The 27,335-nt window shown below is 37.9% G+C and overlaps 1 protein-coding gene across 1 annotated transcript; it reads right to left on the bottom strand.

The window, feature by feature from the left end:
- Positions 1–1,635: 1,635 nt before the first annotated feature.
- BTBD9 (BTB (POZ) domain containing 9) lies at positions 1,636–8,939 on the bottom strand. Its single transcript, XM_067785814.1, has 7 exons — positions 8,509–8,939; positions 7,931–8,415; positions 7,330–7,437; positions 6,724–7,254; positions 6,428–6,659; positions 4,350–4,564; positions 1,636–4,278 (listed from the first exon to the last, which is right to left on the bottom strand). The coding sequence occupies exons 1-7, from the start codon at positions 8,576–8,578 to the stop codon at positions 3,994–3,996; spliced, it is 1,926 nt and encodes a 641-aa protein (XP_067641915.1). The 5' UTR covers positions 8,579–8,939; the 3' UTR covers positions 1,636–3,993.
- Positions 8,940–27,335: the final 18,396 nt, after the last annotated feature.

Below are 27,335 nucleotides of genomic sequence, written 5' to 3'. Positions count from 1 at the left end.
TAAATAAATATATGGAATTAAAAAAAGACAAGGTTCATGTCAAAAAAACGTATAGCTATTATAAATTAATAAATATTGACATGCAAAAAAGTGTGAATAAACAATTTTTCAATTTTAATTTGTATGTGTCGGTGCAGTTGACACAGTAGTCAATTATATAAGGATTCTACTGTATTTCTTTTTCTACTTGCTACTGAGTATGTGTCTCTACAACACAGTAGCTTTTGAATAAAATATGGTTTACTCATTACCTTGTTTTTATGTTCTATGCTACTGGAGTTATTCATATTAAACTTGTCAGATTGTACTTGTCATTTGATCATAATAGTCTTTGCTTTATGAATTACTTGTTTTAATTTCATTTTTGTTTCGAAATTATTGAGAGCGAGGTGAGAGTCACAACAACAACAACAGTATGGTCCTTGTATGAAGTGTGTGGGTATGTGTGTAGGTGTATTCAAAACTATATCGATGGAATATATGTACGTTTTTGAATATTGAAATAAGAATTTGAGGGACAATTGAACTCCGAGTAGTGATGGACGATATGGCGATTTTGAGCTATCAGCGAAAATAGATATGGCTATTTTTGAATATCGGCTATTTTTTATAGCTATAGCGATCGATTTATTTCAACAAGCGATTCCATACAGAAGAGCGATTTTGAGCTATCAGTGAATATAGGTATGGCTATTTTTTACAGCTATGGCTATTTTTTACAGCTATGGCGATCGCTTTAATTTATCTTTAATAAGCGAATCTGCAATTATTTGTATACTTGTATAAAAAAAATTTATGTTTAACTCTTTTTACCAGAGTAGATTGAATGTTATACATTAATTTATACTAAATTAAATTTTATTAGAATATATGAACCAAAATTGGAATAAAAAGAAAAAAGTATGTACCTTTAATTGTAAACTAATGTAATGTGAAATTCTAATTTTCTGAGATGTTATGATATATATTATTAACTGGCTGACGACAATATGTTCAGACTCGTATTACACTCAATGAGATGAAACTAGCTGAAATAAATGTATATGCATCTTTGTTTTATAATTTTGTTAATTGAAAATGCTTTGATTTTTAAATGTAAGATGAATCAACCCGAAATAAATCTGTATATGTAACACCATAAAAACATGATTTATTTACTATATTATACTACACCGATGTATTCAGAAATACTCCGTATGAATTTATTCTGAAAGTTGTATTTGGCTGCATAAATTTGTACAGTAAAGTGAATCAATTTTTAATTAAAAATACAGAGGAAAAATATAGCAAATTCTTCAAACTATTATAAAAATATTCTTTAGCAGAAAATTAGCCACCCACTGCAGTGCCCTAGAAATTAGCCGGAGAATTCAACCATATACAAACCATATGACAAATCTTGAATTGCATTCTCCCAAAAACCTTAAATTTTGAGTTAATCTGTTTACAATAAGACGAGTGATATATGTTTCTATAATTCTTTTATTTTACCATCAAAAACACAAATTTTATAAAACTGTTAACGGCTACTGCCTAGAAGTATGAACTTATGAATAACACAGGCAATCAATCTTAGGCCAAGTCTAAAGACCCATGTCTATTTGGCGTCACATAGTGTAATTAAAAACAAAAAAATTCAGTCATTCCATTTCTTTTATACATTTCATGAAATTAAAGTTTAAACTTATATTGCTTGTTTAATATTTTGACAAATATTAATTATTTTATTATAAATACTTAAATATAAAATCAAAATATAACGAATTTTATATTTTATGATTGGCGTTTAAAAAGATAAGGATTTTAGCCTTTTCATCATCTAAGCGCATTCTTCTCTCGCTTAAAATAAGGCCGGCTTGAGAAAAAAGTCTTTCACAGGGAACCGATGTTCCTAAACACCCCAACTTTTCGCGAGCTATAGGAGATAGATTGGGATACTTGTAATTGTTTTTCTGCCACCATAAAAAAGGATAAACTTTTCGTGCAATTACAGTTTCTTCTATATACCTCTGCACTTCGATAATTGCTTTTGAATGAGTTGTGCCTTGCGGTCTCTTTGATCTTTGCGTTGATTATTTTTGAGTTCGATCTTTCGCTTGTCTGTAAAAATTACCCAAACCACGTGGCTGCTTTTCTAGCCGACTTCACAATGTCGTCGTTCTAGTTGTTGCACAAGTTTGCTTTGTTCCGTTCGCTGTTTCGGAAAGTAAAGCACACAGATGAGCAATGATGAACGATATCTCCCTATCGATGATTGCATCGCTGCTATTAGTATTAGAATTCCATGCTGAAGGAAAATCGCCAATCGCTATAATCGCTATTGGCGATATTCTGCCAGAGGTGATTGTCATTCAAAAGAATCGAATGAAGGAAAATAGCCAATCACTGATATATTTGGATTGCAATAGCTATAGCTATTAGCGATTTGTCAATAGCGGCGATGCAATCACCAATAGCGAAATATCGAGCCATCACTAACTCCGAGTGCAAAGCTGAACACATCATAGTCAAGGGACGTACTACACAATTAAATAAATTAAAATGGAGGAAGCTGAACCAAATACAGTGAGATGCAATAATGAGGCCGATCATGAACCAATAAACAGATCCCGCATTAAAAAATGAGAGAGCAAAAAATCATAGTTAGCCGTGAAATAAATTTTCTCGGCGTGACGTCACGCTTTTGACAACATGTTTCATTACTGACGCAGTGTTCAGAGTTTATTCCAATCGGAGTATTTTGCTCCGCTCTTACCTCCTACTACATTTTTTTATCTCAAAGGCTACGTAATATCTTTTGGTTGAAGTTTTTATTGTATAAATATGAAAAGCTGATAGTTTACAGGTAACGATTGGATGAAATGACGCGAGTGTTTTTCATCATCGGCGATCGGGATATCGGGTACGTCTTCCACACTCTGTACGCCAGTTAACAGGTCGCCATTATCGTTCCTACATGAATCTGCCCCGGTCTTGAAACTTTCTGTCATTAAAAGAGCATGAAATATGTATTTTAACCGAAAATAATATTTTTTCGCGATAAATATCAGGGGATATAGAATGTGGTGTGTTAATGGGAGCATTAATTGGTCATCCTACACGTTTTAAGCCGACTCCATGTGCATTTGATAAGGCAGATAACTTTTTTTGCTAAGAAACATTTTATGGCAAAAACACTATCGAAAGGTTTGCCAAGCCACCAAATCAATTTGATGTTAGTTGTTCGCCCGCTTTCAAAAAGGAAGAAAAAATATACTCCGAAAATTCAATCATTACTCCGGCGTAGTCGTTTGCTCAGGTAACAGTTTTAAATACTCCGAACACTGGTAGCGAAATATGAGAGAAATGTAATAAATCGAAAAACTTCAAAAGCGCTACGTCTTCAAACGTTTTTTTCAAATTCGATTACAAATACAACAATTCCGGAATGCGCGATCTTTGCTCATTCGATTATGGAGGTCGATAATCCTCAGAATTTGGATGCTGATCCTAAATATGCATCAATAAAATCTCTATAGCGCAACAAAATATTTTTTTAAATCATTATCGGCGCATGAAATAGTTTAGGGTGTATATTTTTGTTTCGTTATTGTAACAATTTAAATACCTGAATTAAAATTGGAAAATGCTCATTTTTTAAATGGTATGTATACATAATTTTTAATATTATTTTCAAATTTATTCATTTGCATTATTTAACAATTCAGCAAAAAGTATAAATTACAAACGATAATTTATATATTTTTTGATTGCGCTTACGCATATAAACATTTTTTAATTCTGAACGTTTTAAAAACTACATTTAAAATGAATAAAATCAATCACACTACGTACATAGATTCCGAGACGCACACATGTACCGTTAACCCATTTTTAATGTTTTAGAGCTTTCTATATACATATTTCGAGTACTTTAAAAAATATGGCCTTCGTACGGCAAGCCTTCAGCCTCCAATTTTTATATATATATTTTTTTTACAAAACTTCAGACATTTAATTTTCATCAACAGAAACATTATCCAGCTTTATAAGTACATCTTCGGATAATTGCTGTTGTTGCTGCTGATTTTGATTTGGTGGCTGATTTAAATTGTTTTTAAAATTAATGCTTAACGTACTGCTGCTTTGGCTCGTTGTACTAACGAAGCTATCATTATTGTCGGCAGTGGCACCAACAGAAGCTTCCAATTTTAGATTAGCGCTTGGCTCTTGTTCTCTTTCCATTTGTAAAAAATTTGAATCTTGTGAGGGGCATTCTAAGTGCACACAATGAAATATCTGTAAATGTTAAGCATTAATCATAGTTTATTTTTTATTTTTAAGCGAATTATAGGAAATTGGGTGATTACCTCATTTGCTGTATTACGTGTACCCACAATGCGTATAAAAACAATAGGTCTTGGCGTGAAGGAGAAATTTTGCCATGAGCGTACTTGCTCGTTACGTTTATCGACTACTACATGCCAATCTTTTTGATTAACTGATGTTTCAATATAAAAACTGTATGTGCGATCATCGCAATCCCAAAGCAGTAAACGCATGGAACCAATTATATATGGTTGTCCTGAAATTGTGGAAAAAATGAAATAAGTATATTCGATATTTTTTATGTATTGTTTCTGGGGGGCGAAATTAAACCAACTTGCAATGAAAGAACCAGTACAATCTGTAGAAAAATTCAAAGACGGTACCACTAACTGTAGCTGATCTATGGAGATGATTGGGCTCACTTCTAAATATATGTAGATCTCCTGCTTTCCTTCACATTAGATGTCACTGTTACCTCTTTTGTAATGCATTTCAGCAGGGTTAGTAATCTGAAGATTGTAGGGGTAAAAAATAGATACCGCGACAATCAACCAAGTATCAGAAGGTGCTAGTACCGGCAACGTATGTCGCTTTTTGCTAATACTCCCCTAAGCATACCAGATACTTGCTTTTGAACTTAATTGGATAGAAGAATTCACCGCGCTCTATCTCCTCTAGCATGTCGAAAACCCGTACGCCCTGAAATCTGAGTGGTCTTGCATGCAGTACTGGGCATCGGCATAGAGGATAATGAATCAGAGACATCCAGAAAAAGGCGTTCTACTCCCCAAGCCAGGGACTGCCCCGGTGAACCCCGTTCTCAAAGACAAGTACCCGGAACTCGGCGTTGAGTAAAGCCACCTTCGCTGGGACGAGCGCGTCACTCGAGCTCAACTTCGATCTGGATGCTGTAGATGGTTACGCTCTTACTTATTCAGAATCTAAACCAACATATCCAATGTATGTCTTGCTTGTAACGTTTCCCATGTGTGTGTGTTGCTTGTAACGTGACACCAGCCATCTTTTCAATTGCGTTGAGTAACCAACGCCTCTATCTCCTTGGTCCAGCCCTGTTGAAACTGCAAGTTTCCTCGGACTACCGTTAGAGGATATTGATGACAATTTGTGTTGCACCTACTGGATGTGGAAAACATTACTACAACAACAACATGATGAATCGTCTTCTCTCCTCATCCTGAACAATTCTACACATGGACATTATTGGTACACGCTATCGTTGATACATCTTCACAAATGAATAGTAACTTGTGATCACTCATTGTTACAACAAGATGGCACCCGTAAGAACCCTTAATGCAGATTTGGTAAGTTTGAGAAGTAAGTTTGTCTATAAGGGCCTTGAGACCTAAAAATCAAATCATGCCCGTTGGTCCACAACAAGTAAGTGGCACTGGTAGTGAAGTGCTCTGCTCCCTGCATCTGATGATCCGAACAGTGCTAGCGTTTACACCTTCTAAATCTTCCGTTCAATGTTGATTTTTTCTTGCGCCTTCCACCAGGTCCATTTTGCAGGAGCTTTTTTCAACGCTGTTCCTTACGTGCAAATCAATAAGTCTCTTCAGGGTTTTCAGGAAGGAAGCAGGCTTTTGGCTTGCGCATGATTTCGTTTAGCAACTATAGGAATCCGTCCTTCAATGATACGAAGTAAATGTGATACCAATTTGTCGCCAGTTGCATGAGCATGGCAGGTGTCACCCCGGTTCCTGCCCTTTTGTACAACTTAAATACGTTGATAACGTTGTACGATTATTGTGAGATCGGTTTCAGGAGAAATCTTTTGGATCTAGGTTTTCACAGTATTGCTCCTATGAATTATTTGGTCAGTAACTGTTTTAATACATTTACAGCCCTGTCAATATTGTCTATACCCTGTCTCTTTCTAATTTTGATATCTAATTTGCGAATAAATTGCCCAGTTGTATTCTTGGGATTTTTGAACGGGCGATAGATTTCCACTTCTGATTTAATGGTGAAGAGTACCATGCTGAAATCCTAGAAAGAAAAAACGTTGGTACTCTCCAGTACTACTGTTAGAATTGAGTGTTTAAAATATTTTTTTATGAAGAGTGTAAGCAGTAAATGAATAATTTACACTCACCCAATCGCACCACTATTTCACCACTTCCCAACTGATGACACGTATAACCTGAATCCCAATCATAATTAACGTAATCACCATTTAGTAGTGCATTACGTGTGCGGCTCACACCATCCACAACAATGGCGCCCATATCAGTGCGTGCCACATTTGATGTTGGCGCTACAATACCGTTAATAACTTTTTGTATTGCAGCAGTATACATAGCTTCCAAGCCAACCACATGAAATACCTGCAGGGACCAAAAATATACATTAATTTAAAAATAGTTTACAAAATATTCACACACTACAAACCTTGTTAACAGTATTATGCGTGCCCACAAGTTTTATAAAACGTACTGGACGCGCTGTAAAATACAAAAATTGCCACGAACGACAGTAATACTGGGTATAATCAATAACACGGTCCCAATTCGTAGAATTTGCTGAAACTTCTATAAAGTATGAGTATGAACGATTATCACGATCCCAAAGCAACATTTTAATATGATTAATAATACAAATAGTGCCCAATTCAACGGTGATACCGCTATCATTATTGTCTGTAATGCAATGACGTGTATAGCCTTTCTCCATATCATATGTAGCATAATCACCATCCAACAAAGCGGCGCGACATTCACCCTGTATGGTGCGTGACGCAAATTTTGCTGTGGCAACATTCTCCTCAGGCCATAGAGCGGCACGATATGGTAAATATTTGGATGTAGTTTGCTCTTGTATAGCATCGAGGAGTTTATCTGGCTCCAGAATGCCGGAGGGACGTACAACTTGTAGCAAATCTTCAAGTTTCATCAAAGGTAGGCGCACATAGGAAACGACAGACTATAAGAGGATATAAATAAAATTAAAATTATTAAATATTTTTTACAAATGATCACTATTGATTAGTTTATTTACATCAATGTTGATGTTTGAGTGGTGCTCGCACCACTCCCATACGGCTAAAAAAATTTCAACTTCGGGTGCAAAAAATGAGTCTCTACTCAACACTTCCTCTAATGATTCCTGCAAAAACAAAAAAGTATTCGAAATTATATAAGATAACATATTTATTTAATGTCAGAGCAATTTCATAAATTTACAATACAAGGTGTGGCTCTATGTAGCTGAAGTTAAACGAACCTTCAGAGAACATGCTGTTGTTGTTGTAGCGATAAAGACACTCCCAGAAGGCCTTGGGGAGTGTTATCGACTGTTAATGAAACAGGATTCGCCACGGATAGGTGAGGTTGACAATTGGGTTTGGAGAAACTATGTATTGCGCTGGCAACCTGAAAGGGATGCGCTACACAAACCCCTTGAATCCGGTATTTTAGCCGCCTCTTACGACAGGCATACCTACCGCGGGTATATTCCAACCCCCTAACCCGTTGGGTACTCATAGTGTAAACATAGATATATGGGGAACTGGAAAAGGACATTTGCTAATTTCGTGAATGGGAACATATATAGGTTATGTGAATGGCGTTGAATCATTATAAATCAGAAAAGAACTTACCTTGGATAACGCTCGAAAAGATGCATGTTGTAAAACATCTGTAGCATTGCGATCCATGAATGTCAAACAAACTTCAGTAAGCTTTTCTAAATTATATAAACGTGCAGCATCTAAAATAGCGCAAACATTGTTCAATGCCAAGTAGTGTCGTAAATATTTTGATATAGCATTTTCTAATTCGCTGAAACCGAATTGATTGGCCAAACCCAAAGTATCCAATATATTGTCCTCATCCATTTGTGCGAGTGGCATACGCCCTGAATATATGTATTTTAGCAAAGCTTTAAAAGCCTCAGCAGGAATTTGCAACTCAATCTCGCTCTGTCTTGATTCGCAGAGCCCGCCAAATAGTAGCGCACGAAAATATTCGCTACGTGCAGCCAAGATAACGCGATGTGCCGGCAAGCGTTGATTTTCCACTATAAAGGTAACATCCGAGTAGTCATCGTTCATGCAAAGTTGGGCCATTTGTTCGGAGAATCGTTCTAAACAAAATTAAATACAAATGGAAGGGCATAAAGTTAGAAGGGGAAACAATTAAACGAAGACTCCTAAATTTGTCAATGGCGTCTACGTACCTGTAAGTTTCACTTCATCACAACTCGGCTTTGTCAGCGAGAGCAGTTTGTATTGACTTTGGCTACTCATCTTTAAGAACGTGCCGCTTTTTGTTAAATTTCCGCAATTCTTTTGAAAGTTAATATGTTTATACTATATATTATTAAACAAAATGCAAATAAGTGCAGTAACAACACACAAAATGTATATGCGACGATGAGATGGGGAATATGGTGAACACGTACAAAATCCAGATATTTCTGATAATGCTAATAATTTACTTTTCTTTGCTCTATACGAATATTTAGTGTAATGTGTAGTTAGCCAACTTCGTTGTTGATTTTTCTCTCTTTAATTTGTTTACTTACGTAGCTTTCAACTGAAATTTATAGAATTTGAAGCGTTTTTTCCGGCAGCGACGCAGTTATTTTTCCCTCTTTATTTTATGTTACTCCTTCTTAACCGTTTCGTAGCCAGACTTTAACGAATTTTTAGGACGGTACCACCTTGCCACCTTGTAATACAAGAGCTCTGTTATATTTGCCGTCATCCGGTGGCAAAATCCTGAGCCAGATAAATAATTTTGCATGTAAAAGCAACAACAACGATTTGAGCCAGATAAATCCAGATAGAAGTCTGGTTCAATTTGTGAGCCAGATAATTTGTTAATTACTTCTTTTTAGTTTGGCAACGCTGCCTTTAATAAACCTACTTTTTCAAAAGTAGATGTTGCTGCTTAGCCTTTCGCCGTATGAGTTAAATGAAAAACAGCGACGACATGTGACAATGCTGCATCTTGTTTACGTTTTCTGACTTTCCATTTGCCGATTTCTCAGTTACTTGCATACCAAAGTAAACAAGTCAATTTCTTTGCTCATAATGTGTAATTGTGATAGATTTCTGTGCAGTTGATTTCGCAATATAACAAAGAGAATAGATATATCTCTTCTTCAACTTCGACATCAAGGTTTAGGACTTGGCAAAGCTGAAATGCTCATACCAACGTAGTCATAACAAAGATAATAGATATAGATAATCTATTCTATTTGGTAGGTGCATAAATTAGTGTCAGCTTTTTGACAGAATTTCCTATATGCTAAAAAATTTGAAGCTGACTTTTAAAGGTGTAATTAATAGTGACTTATAACTATAAAACCATAACCAGATAAAACAGCTGATCAAACCCACCTTATGGAAATCAATGTAATCGATTAATGTTGCTAATTGGTTTTTGGTTTTTCGCCACATCCATAACTTAAATATATTTGAGTTAGTGAATTTAATAACTTTTTGTAAATTTTCTTCATTGTTTTGGATACATTTTGACTAAGAAACTTATTTTTTGTGGAATATGTTTGTAAGTTTTTGCGTTTTCTTCATTTTTATGAAATTTTGACGATTTTTAGGTGAAGGCACCATTAATCGATTACATTTGAGATGGATATGTATATGGGTATAGTTACGACTATGGCGTTAGTGTTAAGGAAGTTTAATTTGGCCTTAACTGCGGCCGTAAGTTTTCGAGTATCCTTTGTAACGCTTTTGTGTTCGCTTTGTACTGAGGACGAAAGTTGCAACAGGATTCGCCTCGCGTAGGTGAGCTATGAATTGCGTTCACCGACTTGTATCATTTCCAGTTCGTAGATATACTTTCAGGGAATGAAAAAACCACTACTTCAGAGTAGTTTTTGAGAAACGATGTATCTCCACATTTTATTCAAGAAGGCTTTACATCAGAATACGGTTGAAGAACGCCATATCACGGCGCCCGTCATGATGTGTGTGCTCATCTACCATACGCCTCCGGTATCGTCCACGCTTGAAAAAAGAATTTACATTGGGTAGTTCAACATAGGTTTACATGTCAAAATTGTGTCCGCACACGCTACGTTCCTAAGCAAGAACGTGCAAATATTTAATTTCTTTTGCAAATATTTTTTTATAGAAGCAATCTTATTATATTCTCATTTTGGATTCGCCAAAACGCTTTTTTTGATACCGCTCATAACTTTTTTGGAGGTGTTTTAATTGCGTGTTTGCTATGTGGCCGTTATTATATTATTAGCCTTGTGTTTTTTTTCACAAGCGTATACGGGTATACTGTTTACGTTTGCGCATAAAAAAACGCTTATCCTCGCTTAGATAATGGTTAGGAGACCCATCTAGCGGCAGTTGTTAAATGACTAGCTACAGAACAGGGTGTACCTAAAATTGGAGACACAAACCTCTGGGGCCCTGTTCAGTAACTATGAGTTTTGAAATGTACATTTTTCTTTCATGCAAATTATATGAAGAAAAAGTGTATATTTTAAAACTCACAGTTACTCAATAGGGCCCCTGGTGGCCATAATGTATAACATATAGCTGAATCAGTTGCGATGAATAGTGGACACGTACCATTTTAAGACGTGAAACATAGACATATATATTAGGCAAGGTGCACACGAGGCTACGCGTCATAGACGCTGCTGGCGATATTTGTACGCTTTGATGCTGAACACATGCATTTGAATGGAGAGATGCATACGAGGCGTCAGCTGCATGAAAGCGACAAAGCATGAAATTTTCGTATAGCTAAGCGTACAGCAATGTTGGTCGCTGAGCGTACGTACGCTTGAAAAAAGGGAAGAACAAGATGTTTGTTTACATTTTTTTGTATGCAAATTTGTGTAATTAGTTAAAAAATGTTATTTACTTACTTACTTACTTAATTGGCACTTAACCGTCTAAACGGTTATGGCCGTCCAACAAGGCGCGCCAGACGCTCCTTCGCTCCGCCAACCGGCGCCAATTGGTCACACCAAGGGAGTTTAAATCGTTTTCCACCTGGTCCTTCCAACGGAGTGGGGGCCGCCCTCTACCTCTGCTTCCATAGGCGGGTTCCGATAGAAACACTTTCTTGGCCGGAGCATCATCTTTCATTCCCATAACATGGCCTAGCCAGCGCAGCCGCTGCGTTTTAATTCACTGGACTATGTTGATGTCTGCGTATAGCTCGTACAGCTCATCATTAAATCTTCTTCGGTACTCGCCATCGCCAACGCGTAGAGGTCCATAAATCTTTCGAAGAACTTTTCTCTCGAATACTCCCAAAGCCGCTTCATCTGCTGTTGTCATGGTCCATGCTTCTGCCCCATATAGCAGGACGGGTACGATAAGTGACTTGTAGAGTATGATTTTCGTTCGCCGAGAGAGGAATTTACTTTTCAATTGCCTACCTAGTCCGAAGTAGCATTTATTGGCAAGATTGATTCTTCGCTGGATTTCAGTGCTGATGTTGTTGCTAGTGTTGATGCTGGTTCCCAAATAAACGAAGTCTTTTACTATTTCGAAATTATGGCTGCCAACTGTTATATATGAATCATAAAAGATTATAAATTCTTTTTGTTTATCACTTAGTTAATCATTCACTATAATATAAGTCCCATCTTTTGTACACATTATTAAAATACTATTGAATATCTAACATACTTTAATATTTGTTACTTGATAAAAATGTTATGCTATCTGAAAATGTATTTTGAAGAAAAATATTGAAGTATTAGAAATGTTATAAATATGCGCAACGCCAAGAAAAATTTGTTCATTTCACATTTCAAACTGAAAACTTCAAGAATAAAAAATTTGTTCTTAAAATAACAAAATTATTTTCAAATCCTTTTTTGAACAATAATTTTGAAATTGGCGCAGTCGGTAGGATACTCTTTGTAAAATAAGCAAAGAATCCTTACAACATAAACCGATTTTTAGTACAAAAATTTACATTTTTTAAAAATCGAAGGCAGTATCAACAATTGAATGCAACAATCAAAGGACCATACCAACGAATTGAATGCAACATTAATAACTGAATGCAACAATCAAAGGACCATACCAACGAATTGAATGCAACATTAGTAACTGAAAGCAACAATCGAAGGCAGTATCAACAATTGAATGCAACAATCAAACGGCAGTATCAATAATTGAATGCAGCAATAAAGCGGCAGTATCACAATCAATACTTATTACATGCAAATACCATTCACTCATTAAGGTTTGAAGCACGCAGCAATCAGAAAGCCTGAATATCTTTCCATATTGTGAACATCCATAGAGGAGCACTTCCAACAAAATGAGTTTTCAACCAGCAGATAATATTCCAGGAGTAGCAGTAAATGAAGGAGCTAATACACATGATGGTAACAGTAGTTTGAGAAATTTAGATTTAAATCCGTTTAAATATATAGAAAGGTTACAAAATTTTGATGGAAAGAAAGAGGATTTACCAATTTTCTTATCAAATATCGATGATATTATTCCGACGCTTAGTCTATACAATGAGCAGTCACAACGAATGTGCATTAATGTGATTAAGAGCAAACTAGTAGGTCGTGCTAGGCAAGTAATTGAAATACATAGCCATTTGTGTACGTGGTCAAGCATAAGAGAAATGCTTATACAAAATTTTAGTAGTTTCAAAACAAGTTCACAACTGTATGAAGATTTGCGATCTGTACAGTATAGAGGCGACGTCTTTAATTTTTTTTCAAATATTCAGAAGGCATTAACGATTTTAAATCAAAAATGTTTACAAGAAAATAATAATGCCGATATTCCTAGAAACATTGAGGCAGCTTTAAAAATATTCAAGGAAAAATTACCTGTTCATATGAGAACAATATTATATGCATTAAAACCTTCGACCATAGAAGAAGCTTTACATGAATTAACAGCAGCTGGATTTATGAATGAATCGCAGATACCTGATAAGCCGCACTACCAAGGTGGTAAAAACGATAGAAGTTTTAGAAATGATGTCAGACAAAATAGTACACAGATCACAAAACAAACACAACATTTTAGGAATACTCCTCAACATACGACATGGCAACCTAGAACATATAGTCATAATCATCAATACAGTAGTTTTAGAAACAACAATTTTAGGCATAACACATCACATAATCAAATGTGCAATCAACCTAGAAATACTAATGAACCCATGGATGTGGATATTTCTGGCCAGACAAGAAAACCACAAACTAACTTTAGCGAAACTAGTAAGGATTTTCAATTAACAGCCTCGGAAATGAATCAAGTTTACCCTATATTCGACTAATTAAAAATAATTTCAAAACAAAACTTTTAATTGATACAGGTAGTACAGACAGTTTACTAAATAGGCGAAATTGTCCACCTTGTACAATAAAGGATCGTATGGTACCATTAAATATAAAAACTGCTTCAGGAAATATTAGAATTTTTCAAGATGCAATAATACCACAAGGGCATATAACTTTACCCATAAAAAATGATTGCATCTTTCATATTTATGATTTTCATTCCAAATTTGACGGACTGATAGGAAATGATATATTAAAAGAAAATAATGGTATAGTAAATTACAAGCATAAAACTTTGATTTTGAACGACCAAATCTTACCAATATTTTTTGATATCGAAGATGAAAGGGATTATGATTCTAATATAAATCATATGGAACAAATTGATCCATATCCAGAAATAATGGATATAAAAAAGGATATTAGAATCGAGCATTTGAATAAAGAGGAGAAAGAAAAATTAATTGATCTTTTAAATAATCATAAGAAAACATTTTATAAGAAAGGAGATGACTTGACTTTCACTCATGAATTAAAACATGCAATACCAACTAAAGATAGTTCCCCCATTTATTCACGAATCTATCGATATCCCGAAATACATAAAAAAGAAGTTAATAAACAAATTAGGGAAATGTTAGAACAGGGCATAATTAGTCATAGTACTTCCCCATATAATGCACCTATTTGGGTGGTGCCTAAGAAGGAGGATAACGCTGGAAATAAAGAATGGCGTATAGTAATTGATTATAGAAAGCTTAACGAAGCAACAAAAGAAGACAAATATCCGATACCTAATATTGAAGGAATTTTGGATAAACTAGGAAGAGCGAACTATTTCACAACACTAGACTTAACGAAAGGATTTTACCAAATAGAGGTAAAGCCAGAAGATCGTGAAAAAACAGCATTTAGTACTCTAGACGGACACTATGAATTCAATCGTATGCCGTTTGGACTTAAAAATGCACCAGCTACATTTCAAAGGTTGATGAATAATGTTTTACAAGAATTTATCGGAAAAATTTGCTATGTGTATTTGGATGATATAATTATATTTTCTACAACCTTGGAAGAACATATAAAAAGTCTAGCAGAAATACTAAAGACCCTTCAAAACGCAAATTTAAAGGTATCCTTAAATAAAGCGAGTTTTTAAAACACGAGACAAAATTCTTAGGTCATGTAATAACTCAGGATGGTACAAAACCAAATAGCGATAAAATTGAATGTATAAAAAGGTTTCCTATTCCCAAAAACATTAAGGAAATACAATCCTTTCTTGGGCTCACAGGCTATTATAGAAAATTTATACAAGATTATGCTAAAATAGCAAAGCCACTTACTTTGCGATTAAAAAAAGGAACAAAAATTAATATTAACGATAAAGATTTTAAGGAAGCATTTGAAAAATTAAAATGTCTCTTATCCAGCGATTTAGTGATACAATATCCCAATTTTCAAAAGGAGTTTACACTTACTACAGATGCAAGTGAATTTGCGATAGGAGCTGTGTTATCTCAAACACATGGACCAATAGCTTTTATATCTAGGACTTTGAATCAACATGAAATTAATTACTCTACTATTGAAAAAGAATTATTGGCAATTGTTTGGGCGACTAAGCAGTTTAGACATTATCTTTGGGGAAGAAAGTTTCAGTTAAAAACTGATCATAGGCCATTGATTTGGTTAACTAATTTGAAAGAGCCAAATTCTAAAATTCAGAGATGGAAAATCTTACTTAGTGAATATGATTTTGATATTACATACTTAGAAGGTAAAGAGAATAAGGTAGCAGATGCATTGTCTAGAGTAAAAATTAGTTTAAATGAAGTAAATGTATTCGAATGTGAACAATGTAGTAAATCTTTTATAGATAGGCATAGTTTAAATAACCACATAATCTTGCACAAAAAAAAAGTATACCAATGCCAGTATTGCAGAGCCAAGCTTAAAAATGATGAAAGTAAAGTTCGACATGAAGAAGAATGTGAAAATCGTAACAATATATGCTCTTTATGTAATAAACGATATAAGCGCATAGATACACTTCGACAACATATGATACGAGTACATTATCAGAGCAATAGACAAGAAACCAAAGAATTAGAAACTGTTCATAGCGCACAGGATGATTCTATAAAAGGGATTAGAATAAGTGAAAAGCCGCTCAATATGTTTAAAAAACGAATTTTAGTATTAACCACAGAAGATTTATCGCTCCGCGAGACAGTTATATTTAAACAACCTACATACTCTAGAAACCAGTTGAAGGAAATATTGAAAAATTGTGGAACAAACAACACAGGCATATACTTTGATAACGATGATGTATTCAGAGATTTTCAAAATTTATATAATGATCTAAAATCCTGCCCAAATAAAATATATAGGTGTTCAAAGGTATTACCACAATATTCAGAAGAAAAAACATTTGAAATAATTCTTCAAAAACACAGGGAAACATATAATCATCCAGGCATAGATAAAACATATGAAGAATTAAGAAGGGAAATTTATTTTCCAAATATTAAAGAAAAAATCACTAAAATTGTTAACAATTGCAAAATATGTTCAAAGAAAATTGAAAGAAATCCAATTAAGTTACCATATGAGAAAACACCCACTCCTACACAACCATTTCAACACTATCACATGGACATTTGGTACCTTAATAACAACGAAAAATATATTACTATAATAGATAAATTTTCTAAATTTGCGGCTATAGAGCCTTACGATGAAAACAGTTTCATAAATTTAATCAATGTCATGATAATGAAACAACATTTAAAACACTACCATTTTTAGAATTTCTTGAGAATCTTAATATTCAATATCACTTTACAACTCCTAATCGACATACCGGTAATTCCGACATAGAGCGATTTCATAGTAACTTAAATGAAAATATTCGAATTTTGAAACATAGAGAATCAATCAATGACATCATTTTAAAAACAAACAATGTTTACAAAGCACTAGCAGATTATAATAACTTAATCCATTTATCTACCAAAGAAAAACCAATTAATATTCATCACGGACTTGTGGATAATGAAGTTATTTATCAAAGATTAGAAAATAAAAAGGATCAAGTAATTAACAAAATTAATGAGAAGCAAAATAGGATAGACAAACCTATTGATGAAACAATAGTAATCGATTATAAAGCGCGCACTGCAAATAAAACTGCACCTAGATATTTGGAAGCAAAGGTAATAGAAAAACAGGATATAGAATATAAAGTTAAAACTTCTAGGCATGCTAAACCTACTAAATTTTACAAAGATCAGTTCAGAAAACTGAAGAGGTATCAAAATACTTCTACAAACTCTATAGGTGATGTTGGAAATAATGATGACAATGAATCTAATATTGTAAATCGAGGCTCGATAGCATAACAAATTTTTTAACAATTTAAACACAATTAATAAATGATAAGTGAGGTTAAAATATTTTTAGGAAAAATATTGGACAAACTATTTCGACAAAGAACTAGTGCAAGGGGAGTGTAAAACTAAAAAATAATACTAATGAAATTGAAACAAAAGATTTAAAAAAAAAAAAATAAATGTAAGGCGCGATAACCTCCGAAGAGATCTAAGGCCGAGCTTCTCTTCCAATTTGCGTCGTGCTCCTCTTGATTTTCCCTACAAATTGGCCGGACGGGACCTACATGTTTTATGCCGACTCCGAACGGCATCTGCAAAGCAGATGAGTTTTCACTGAGAGCTTTTCATGGCAGAAATACACCCGGAGTGCTTGCCAAACACTGCCGAGGGGCGACCCCGCTTAGAAAAATTTTCTTCTAATTGAAAAATCTTATTTCTAAAATTTTGATGTTGCTTTGCCCGGGAGTTGAACCCAGGGCATACGGTGTGATAGGCGGAGCACGCTACCATCACACCACGGTGGCCGCCATAAAATGAATTGAACTATTATATTATATGTTGATAATATTACAAAAACTACTAATACTAATTATTTAAGAAACTATGTAATTTAATAGAATTCATTAATTTCAATTTCAGTTTTAAATATAATTATTTTTATTGTAAAGATCGTGTGAAAAAGTTGTGACTTATAAATATTTCCATAGTTGGAATGCATCTTCGGAGGGAGGTGTTATATATGAATCATAAAAGATTATAAATTCTTTTTGTTTATCACTTAGTTAATCATTCACTATAATATAAGTCCCATCTTTTGTACACATTATTAAAATACTATTGAATATCTAATATACTTTAATATTTGTTACTTGATAAAAATGTTATGCTATCTGAAAATGTATTTTGAAGAAAAATATTGAAGTATTAGAAATGTTATAAATATGCGCAACGCCAAGAAAAATTTGTTCATTTCACATTTCAAACTGAAAACTTCAAGAATAAAAAATTTGTTCTTAAAATAACAAAATTATTTTCAAATCCTTTTTTGAACAATAATTTTGAAATTCAACAGTAGCGTGGTTGCCAAGGCGCATATGCGCTGACTCTTTGCTCGATGACAGCAGGTACTTCGTTTTGTCATCATTCACTATCAAACCCATCTTTACCGCTTCTTTTTCCAGTTTGGAGTAAGCAGAACTAACAGCGCGGGTGTTTTGGCCGATGATATCAATGTCATCAGCATATGCCAGTAATTGCACGCTTTTATAGTATATTGTTCCAATGCGGTTAAGTTCTGCAGCTAGTATAATTTTCTCCAGCATCAAATTAAAAAAATCGCACGATAAGGGGTCACCCTGTCTGAAACCTCGTTTAGTTTCGAACGGCTCGGAGAGGTCCTTCCCAATTCTGACTGAGCTGATGGTGTTGCTCAACGTCATTTTGCACAGCCGTATAAGTTTTGCGGGGAAACCAAATTCAGACATAGCGGTATATAGGCAGCTCCTTTTCGTGCTGTCGAAGGCGGCTTTAAAGTGGACGAAGGGGTGATGTGTGTCCATTCTCTTTTCACGGGTTTTTTCCAAGATCTGGCGTATTGTGAAAATCAGGTCGATGGTAGATTTACCAGGTCTGAAGCCGCACTGATAAGGTCCAATCAGCCGGTTCACGGTGGGCTTCAATCTTTCGCACAATACACTTGAAAGGACCTTATATGCGATATTAAGAAGGCTGATTCCACGATAGTTGGTGCATTTTGCAGTATCCCCCTTCTTGTGGACTGGGCAAAGAACACTTAGATTTTAACCGTCGGGCATGCTTTCGTCCGCCCATATTTTGCTAAGAAGCTGCTGCATGCGCCTTACCAACTCCTCGCCGCCGAAATTGAATAGCTCCGCAGGCAATCCATCAGCGCCCACTGCCTTGTTGTTTTTCAATCTGGTTATTGCTATTCTAACTTCATCATAATCGGGCGGGGGGACATATACTCCATCATCATCGATTGCGGGATCGGGTTCTTCATCTCTGCGCGGTGAATTGCTGCCTCCATTTAGGAGAGCAGAGAAGTATTCCCTCCATAATCTAAGCACTCTCTGGACATCAGTTACAAGGTCGCCGTTTTCATTCCTACAGGAGTTTGCCCCGGCCTTAAAACCTTCCGTCTGTCGCCGTATTTTTTGGTAGAATTTTCGGGCGTTATTCCTGGTGGCTAGCAGCTCAAGCTCCTCGCACTCACGCCTTTCTGCTTCTGCTTTTTTTTCCTGAAAAGGTGTCTCGCTTCCCTTTTCAACTCACGATAGCGTTCACACACTCCTCTTATCGCGCTCGCTTTTAACGTAGCCCTGTAGGCAGCGTCTTTTCTTTCAGTTGCAACGCGGCATTCTTCATCATACCAGTTGTTTTTTCGTGGCCGCCGGTAACCAATTTTTTCCTCGGCAGCAGTACGAAGTGCTTTGGAGATATGCTCACACTGCTCCTGTATTCCTTCAGGATGAGTTGTGCTCTCAGAGAGCAAGTGTGAGAGTCGAGTTGCGAAATCATTGGCAGTCTGTTGTGATTGAAGCTTTTCGACGTCTAGCTTTCCTTGTGTTTTTTGTTCCTTGGTTTTAGCCGCGTTGAGGCGGGTGTGTATTTTGGCTGCAGCGAGATAATGGTCCGAGTCGATGTTAGGAGGCTGGAGGCATGCCGTCCGTCTATCATAACGTGATCGATCTGATTGCGAGTATTTCGATCAGGAGACAGCCATGTAGCTTGATGTATCTTTTTATGCATGAACCTCGTGCTGGATATGACCACGTTTCGAGCACCGGCAAAGTCAATCAGCCTCAGTCCGTTAGGAGAAGTTTCATTGTGTAGGCTGAACTTTCCGACTGTAGGGCCAAAAACACATTCTTTGCCCACCCTGGCGTTAAAGTCGCCAAGCACGACTTTTATATCATGACGGGGGCTGCGCTCGTATGTGCGTTCTAATTGTTCATAAAAAGTGTCTGTCACCTCATCGTCTTTCTCCTCTATCGGCGCATGGGCGCAGATGAATGATATATTAAAAAATTTTGCTTTTATTCGGATAGCGGCGAGATGCTCGTCCACAGCCGTAAACGCCAGCACTTGGCGACAAAGTCTCTCTCCCACCACGAATCCGACGCCGAAACTGCGCTTATTCGCATGGCCACTCCAATATATGTCACAATTTTTGATCTTCTTTCTTCCTTGCTTCGTCCAACGCATTTCTTGGATGGCGGTGATGCCAGATTTTGCTCTGACGAGGACATCAACCAGCCGGGCAACTGCACCAATCCCATTCAGGGAGCGGACGTTCCAGGTGCAAGCCCTCAATTCATTGTCCTTCAAACGTTTGCCATGGTCGTCATCAAAAGAGAGTGTATTTGTCCGAGGCTTGTTGTTATATTTCATTGGAGTATGGTTTTACGTGGCGGGTCCCAAGCCCAGCGCACAACCCGCTCAGCGGGGGTGAAAATATTACTTGGCACGTTTATATAGCGAGCCGCTTGCTCCAAGACAGACGCCCGCTTGCAGCCGCACCTAGAGGTGTACAGACGCTGCCGATGAGATCTCCCCCGGCTAGCCCTTAAACCGATTATGTCAGAGTGGCCTAGCCAGGTAAAAGTGCGTGAAAGGTATATTATCAAAGCGAAAAAGTGTATTAAACACCACAGTAGCTTGGTTAGACAGCGTTTAGAGGCGTTTAAAAGGCTAAGAAGTGTCGGAAACTAGAAATCACCCTTTTCTCTAGTCCGCGGAGGTTTGAAATTACCTTTCATAATTTACAAAGGCACGGAAATGCAAACAACTGCCGTCCTTCAGTGAGTTTTACAGCTCCGGCTCACTCTCAATTCTCACGGGAATGCTCTGTATCATTAAGAGACTTGAGAAGCAGATATCGTGAAATTTTCGCCCACGTGAAATATGATAGGCAGATGCCGTCGCTGTTTTTTATTTAACTCATACGGCGAACGGTTAATCAGCGACATCTATTTTTGAAAAAGTAGGTTTATTAAAGGCAGCGTTGCCAAACTAAAAAGAAGTAACAAATTATCTGGCTCACAAATTGAACCAGACTTCTATCTGAATTTATCTGGCTCAAATCGTTGATATTGCATTTACATGTAAAGTTATTTATCTGGCTCAGGATTTTGCCACCGGATGATGGCAAACGTTTAATACCTATTTTCCTTTGGTTTCGGGGACGGACATAGCTGAAGAAATTTATTTTTTTTTTTTTTCAATAATTGTTTGCTTTTTGTAGCGACGCTCGAAAGTTGCTTCGTGTGCAGGTCTTGAGGCTTAGAGATATTGTAGCTATATGAAATATCTCGTACGCATATATGACGCGTAGCCTCGTGTGCACTTTTCCTTACAGTTACATCTGAGTATAATGCGTATTGAAATTTAGTAGCACAAATTTTATGCGTAGCAATTTCAGAGGTGCATTTAAAGATTGATGCTTAGCAGTTCATATAAAGTTTAAGCGCAAAACTGTTTTCACACAGACGGCTTATTGAATAATAAAGGCAGTTTTCTACATTAAGACGCTTATTGAGCTCAATCTTCCTTACAAAATTCGAATCTATAATTATTTCATCAGTAGCTAATCTTATGCCTAATGAAGTCAAAAGCACAATGCAACTCTGTTGGCAGCCTTCCGCTTCTTATTTTTTGATGTGTTCAGTGCTTAAAAATGTCATTTGTCAAAGTAAATGTCATTGTCTGCATGGCGGAACGATACAAGGTGGCCGCATCGAACAGCTAATTATAACCTTTTTTATTTGATTTGATACATCAACTACCGGCGCAGTACGATTTTGACATTTGTCCATCGAATTTACAAGTACATGGAATTTTGTTTGTTTGTAGGTATGTCACCATGCTGCCACCTTGTATCGTTTCGCCATGATTGTCTGTCATATAGCATTGTCATTTTATTCGCTTAACATTTCATCCTTCATACTAATCGAGCAGTTACTTCTGTGTGAAAACAAAAAATTTACGATTTCATTAGAAGGTGAAATGAGATCATTAAGTTTCTGTGTGAAAACAGTATAAAACAGCCATTGTTGCTGTTGTTTTTGTTCGATAAAGGCTCTCACCGGATGATATCTCTCTCCTCTCTCAGCTTTTCTCTATTATTGCAATATGCAGCCCTGACTTTCATTGTCAAAATAATTTTCTTTTTATACATGGGCACTCTGATTTCGTACTCACAGTTACAACCATGCTTAACAGCTGACTGCTTCTTGTTTACGTTTTGTGTATTTCCATTTGCCGATTTCTCAATTGCTTGCATACCAAGGTAAATAAATTTAATCAATTCTTTACAATATAATTGTTTTTAAACAATTCTCTTTGCAGAAATGCGTAAACGGGAGCTGCAAAGTATACCGCTGAAACTGACTGAACTAAAAGAATACGACCTCATACGAAATGAGCGTGCCGCTGCGCGTAATCAAGGCCAACCAGAGGATACATTTCCGCAGCAACCATCGCCTATTGCAAATGTGGGACCAAAGACCAAAAAAGAAATACAATCCCGTTTAAATACCACAATGTGAGCAGCAGTGGAGGCACAGCTTAGAATATGAGAAAACCGTACAATAAAACAAAAGTTTAAGGATCGATAGATGCGTATAACAGCGGTATCGTTATCTTCTATAGATTTAAAATATCGACAGAACGGAATAGTATATATTTACGGCATAGCCAGTACTTAAGTTAAATTTATTGATGTATTTCTGTGCACATAACCAGAGAGAATATAAAAAAAGAGGCGTCAGTGCGATATTTATGTATTTGTAATGTACCAGCTTGGCGGGTATTAGACATTTAGTTTCTACACATTTTTAAGAAGTTTATATTAATACATATTGTGATTGTTGGAAATGCCTTTAAACAATAATAAATACCACATGAAATGTGTAGGAGCAATTTAAAATCACCTCGCAAATGGTACATTGCAAATGAATATCGCAAAAAGTACGAACTGGCGCCTCTTATTATTTCTATCCTCTCTGACATAACCATGCTTTACGTCGGTAACATTTAGTAGCGCTTCAAGCTTCAAGAACAATAACCCTAAGCCGACTATACGGCTTTGCACGCCAAATAAATTGTTCCTAGACATGTTCGAGTCTCTAGAAACGCGGTCATATGCTAATAAACACTTTCTAGAATTGTTTCCATTTCTACTTTAATCTACAAATAAGTCTAAATTTAGAAATATAATATAGAAAGTTGAAATAAAAATGTAAGGCGCGATAACCTCGAAGAGATCTAAGGCGGCTTAGAAAAATTTTCTTCTAATTGAAAAAACTTGTTTCTAAAGTTTTTGATGTTGCTTTTCCCGGGGCGTGGACCCAGGATCTTCGGTGTGGTAGGCGGAGCACGCTACCATCACACCACGGCGGCGGGTTGAAATATAAATCTATAAAAAATCCATTTTCATTCCTTTTCGCTGTTTTTGTTGTTGTAGCGATAAAGGCCCTCCCCGAAAGTTTTGGGTAGTGTTCACGATTTGATTGTCCGTGTCGGATATAGGCAAGGTACGTTCCGATAATAAGACTCATTAAGGTACGAGCGCGACAATATTGGGAACGACTTAACATAACCACATTGAACTCTCTAGGCCATACCACAACCCCATGAGCCATTCATTCTCGCCTGTTGTTGTTTTTGTAGCAGGGATTCGCCCCATCCAATAGGTGCGACCGAGTAGGGGTTGACTCGCGTTTCCCTAGGAAGTGTGCGTTCCTCTTCTGCAAGTTTTAGATATTGTTCTTTTAGTACAGGATTCACCGGGCAATTCCTGGCATAGAGGTCCGACGCCTGTTTGTGGAGTTCACTGAGGACCTGCTTGTGTTTTTGGCTGTGTTCTCAGGTGCCGTATTTCTTTATAATGCTTACGGAGATTACTCCTTAAGCCCCTGGGCGGTGTTGGCTCATAAATCAGATGTCTGTTGGGATGCCCAGGTTTCTGGGTATTCAACAGGAACTGTTTGGTTAGCATTTCATTTACCTCCCTAATGGGGAGTATTCTCGCCTCATTAAGTAGATGGTATTCTGGGGACATAAGAAAACAACCCTTGGCGGTTTTGAGGGCAGTTTTTTGTCAGTCCTGTAGATCCTTCCAGTGAGGTAGTCTTTGGGCTTGGCCACCGTATCGGGGACGCGTAGCATGCAATCGGCTGGCCAATTGCTTTGTAAGTTGTTGTAGCAGTTCTTCGCCCCACCCAATAGGTGCGACCGATCACAAATTGTCATCAATATCCTCTAACGGGAGTCCAAGGAAACTTGCTGTTTCAACAGGGGTGGACCATAATGTGACGGTGTTAGAGGCGTTGGTTCCACATTACAATTAAAGAGATGGTTGGTGTCATATGGGGTCACATTGCAAGCAGGGCATACATTTGTATGTCGGGGTTGATTCTGGATAGGTAAGAGTTTAACCTGTTACAGTATCCAGATCGAAGTTGAGCTAGAGTGACTCGCGTTTCCATGGGGAGTGTGCGTTCCTCTTCTGCGAGTTCTGGATATTTTTCTTCAAGTACTGGATTCACCGGGCAATTCCCGACATAAAGGTCCGACGCCTGTCTATGGAGTTCACCAAGGACCTGCTTGCCGTATTTCCTCAAAATGCTTACGGAGATGACTCCTTAGGCCCCTAGGCGGTGCTGGTTCGTCAATCAGATGTCTGTTGGGATGCCCAGGTTTCTGGGTATTCAACAGAAACTGTTTGGTCAGCATCTCATTTCTCTCCCTGATGGGGAGTATTCTCGCCTCATTATGCAGATGGTGTTCTGGGGACATAAGAAGACAGCCCGTGGCGATTCTGAGAGCAGTATTTTGGCAGGCCTGTAGTTTCTACCAGTGGGTGGTTTTTAGGCTTGGCGACCATATGGGTGACGCGTAGCACGTAATCGGCTGGCTAATTGCTTTGTATGTGGTCAAGAGCGTTCCTTTATCTTTTCCCCAGGTACTGCCAGCAAGGGATTTGAGGATTTTATTACGGCTCTGAATTCTTGTAACAATTGCGGTTGCGTGCGCACCAAAATGTAGATCCTGATCAAACGTCACACCCAAGATTTTGGGGTGTAGGACAGTCGGTAGCGTAGTGCCATCGACGTGGATGTTCAATATGGTCGACATTTGGGGCGTCCATGTTGTAAATAAGGTCGCGGAAGATTTAGTCGGTGACAATGCCAGGTTTCGCGAGGCGAAAAAACTGGAGAGATCAGGGAGATAGCCGTTTATTTTATTGCATAGATCATCGATCTTTGGGCCTGGGCCTGTGGCCATTATTGTGCAGTCATCGGCGTAGGAAACGATTGTGACTCCTTCCGGTGGTGAAGGTAGCTTAGATATGTAGAAATTAAACAAAAGCGGGGATAGGACACCACCCTGTGGCACCCCTTGTTTAATTCTCCTTTGTTTTGATGTTTCGTTTCTGAATTGCACCGATGCCTGCCGACCACCCAGATAATTTGCTGTCCACCTATTAAGACATGGGGGAAGGGTAGACCCTTCCAGGTCTTGCAGTAACGAGCCATGGTTGACCGTATCAAAAGCTTTTGATAGGTCTAACGCTACGAGTACTGTTCTATGGTGGGGATATTGATTCAAACCGCAATTTATCTGGGTGCTAATGACATTTAGCGCGGAGGTAGTGCTATGAAGTTTTCTGAAGCCATGCTGATGAGGGGCTAGCTGCAAATGTGCTTGGAAATAAGGGAGCAAAATGGCTTCAAGCGTCTTTGCCACTGGCGATAGGAGAGATATCGGACGATATGACTCACCTACGTTAGCTGGTTTCCCAGGCTTTAGTAGCGGGACCACCTTGGCCATTTTCCATTTCTCGGGTATGACAAAGGTGGAAAGAGACAGGTTGAAGACATGCGCTAAATATTTGAAACCCTCTTTCCCTAGGTTTTTAAGCATCGGCATGGCTATGCCGTCTGGGCCCACTGCTTTGGATGGTTTAGCGCGACCAATGGCGTCCTCAACCTCTCTAGCGGTGATGGTAATTGGTGACGCGCTGAGTTTGTGTTTATGTGCGTGTCTATTGGCTCTCCGTCTATCTTTGTCGACCGTAGGATGCATTATATATTGTCGGCAGAAAGCGCTCGCGCATTTTTTCGCATCCGACAGCACCTTATCGCCAAAGGCGATGGAATCTTTGTTGTTGTTGTTGTTGTTGTTGTAGCAATGCTCGCCCCACCTAATAGCCGCGACCGATCACAAATTGTCATCAATATCCTTTAACGGGAGTCCAAGGAAACTTGCCGTTTCAACAGGGGTGGACCATAAGGAAAGGGGTGTTAGAGGCGTTGGTTCCACATTACAATTAAAGAGATGGTTGGTGTCATGTGGGGACACATTGCAAGCAGGGCATACATTTTGTATGTCGGGGTTGATTCTGGATAGGTAAGAGTTTAACCTGTTACAGTATCCAGAACGAAGTTGAGCAAGAGTGACACGCGTTTCCCTGGGGAGTATGCGTTCCTCTCCTCTGCGAAGACAGTCACCTTGTAGCGGTGCAGGGGCTTATGCCGATCGCATTTGATACTAATTGGTCAGATGGGAGCGGCGCAACCGCGCTCACCTGACAAATGTGGTCGAATGCTATCGGTAACCAGGAACTGTCACCTCCTAATCCAGGGTGTCATGCGTCACCGTGCCCATTGGACTGGTTTGCAGCCAGGAGGTTCACAACACCGGCTGTATTATAACGGCGCCTCTCCAACACCGGGCCACCTTGGGGAGTAATCATGGCCTTACCGCGTCAAGGGGCTCTGCCGCGGCGGACCAACCCAGTTCCCCATGTAAATAATTTGACAACAACGCTTGCCGCGTCAAGCATGTTGTCGTACGACAAAGAATGGAAAACAAAGCAAATAAAAACAACAACAAAAAAACAAACAACAACAGTAACGCAACAAAGAAGACGGGCTCCAAGAAGAGCAGCGGGCAAAGCAGTAGCAGGCCACGCAGGTACTCCAGGAAATTCCTGGAGAGCCTCTCGAGAGAGGAGGCAATGCTCTTTATAGAGCATATGAGGGACGAGGAATCTCCCTCCACCAGCGCTGGAGTGCGCAGAGAACCGGCTCTTAAACCCGCAAACCCTAAGGGCATTACAGAAACCCAAGGTAATCAAAGCGGGCCACAAGAGCATAGCAAGCAAAAGACGACGAAACCCGCGATCCCCAGAGGCATCTCGGCCACTGGTGAGCAGCGCGGGCATATCAAAAAAGGGTAGCAGGAGGAGCAGGCGTCTAAAAACAAACCCGCGAACCATGGAGGGCCCAGTACCACCATAGAGCAGCGCGGGCGCCCCGA

This window comes from Eurosta solidaginis, chromosome 4 (assembly GCF_040869045.1).
Source record: "Eurosta solidaginis isolate ZX-2024a chromosome 4, ASM4086904v1, whole genome shotgun sequence".
In the NCBI taxonomy this organism is placed as follows: Eukaryota; Metazoa; Arthropoda; class Insecta; order Diptera; family Tephritidae; genus Eurosta; species Eurosta solidaginis.
Note: the sequence above shows the minus strand (reverse complement) of the source record. Positions and strands in the feature narration are given on the sequence as shown.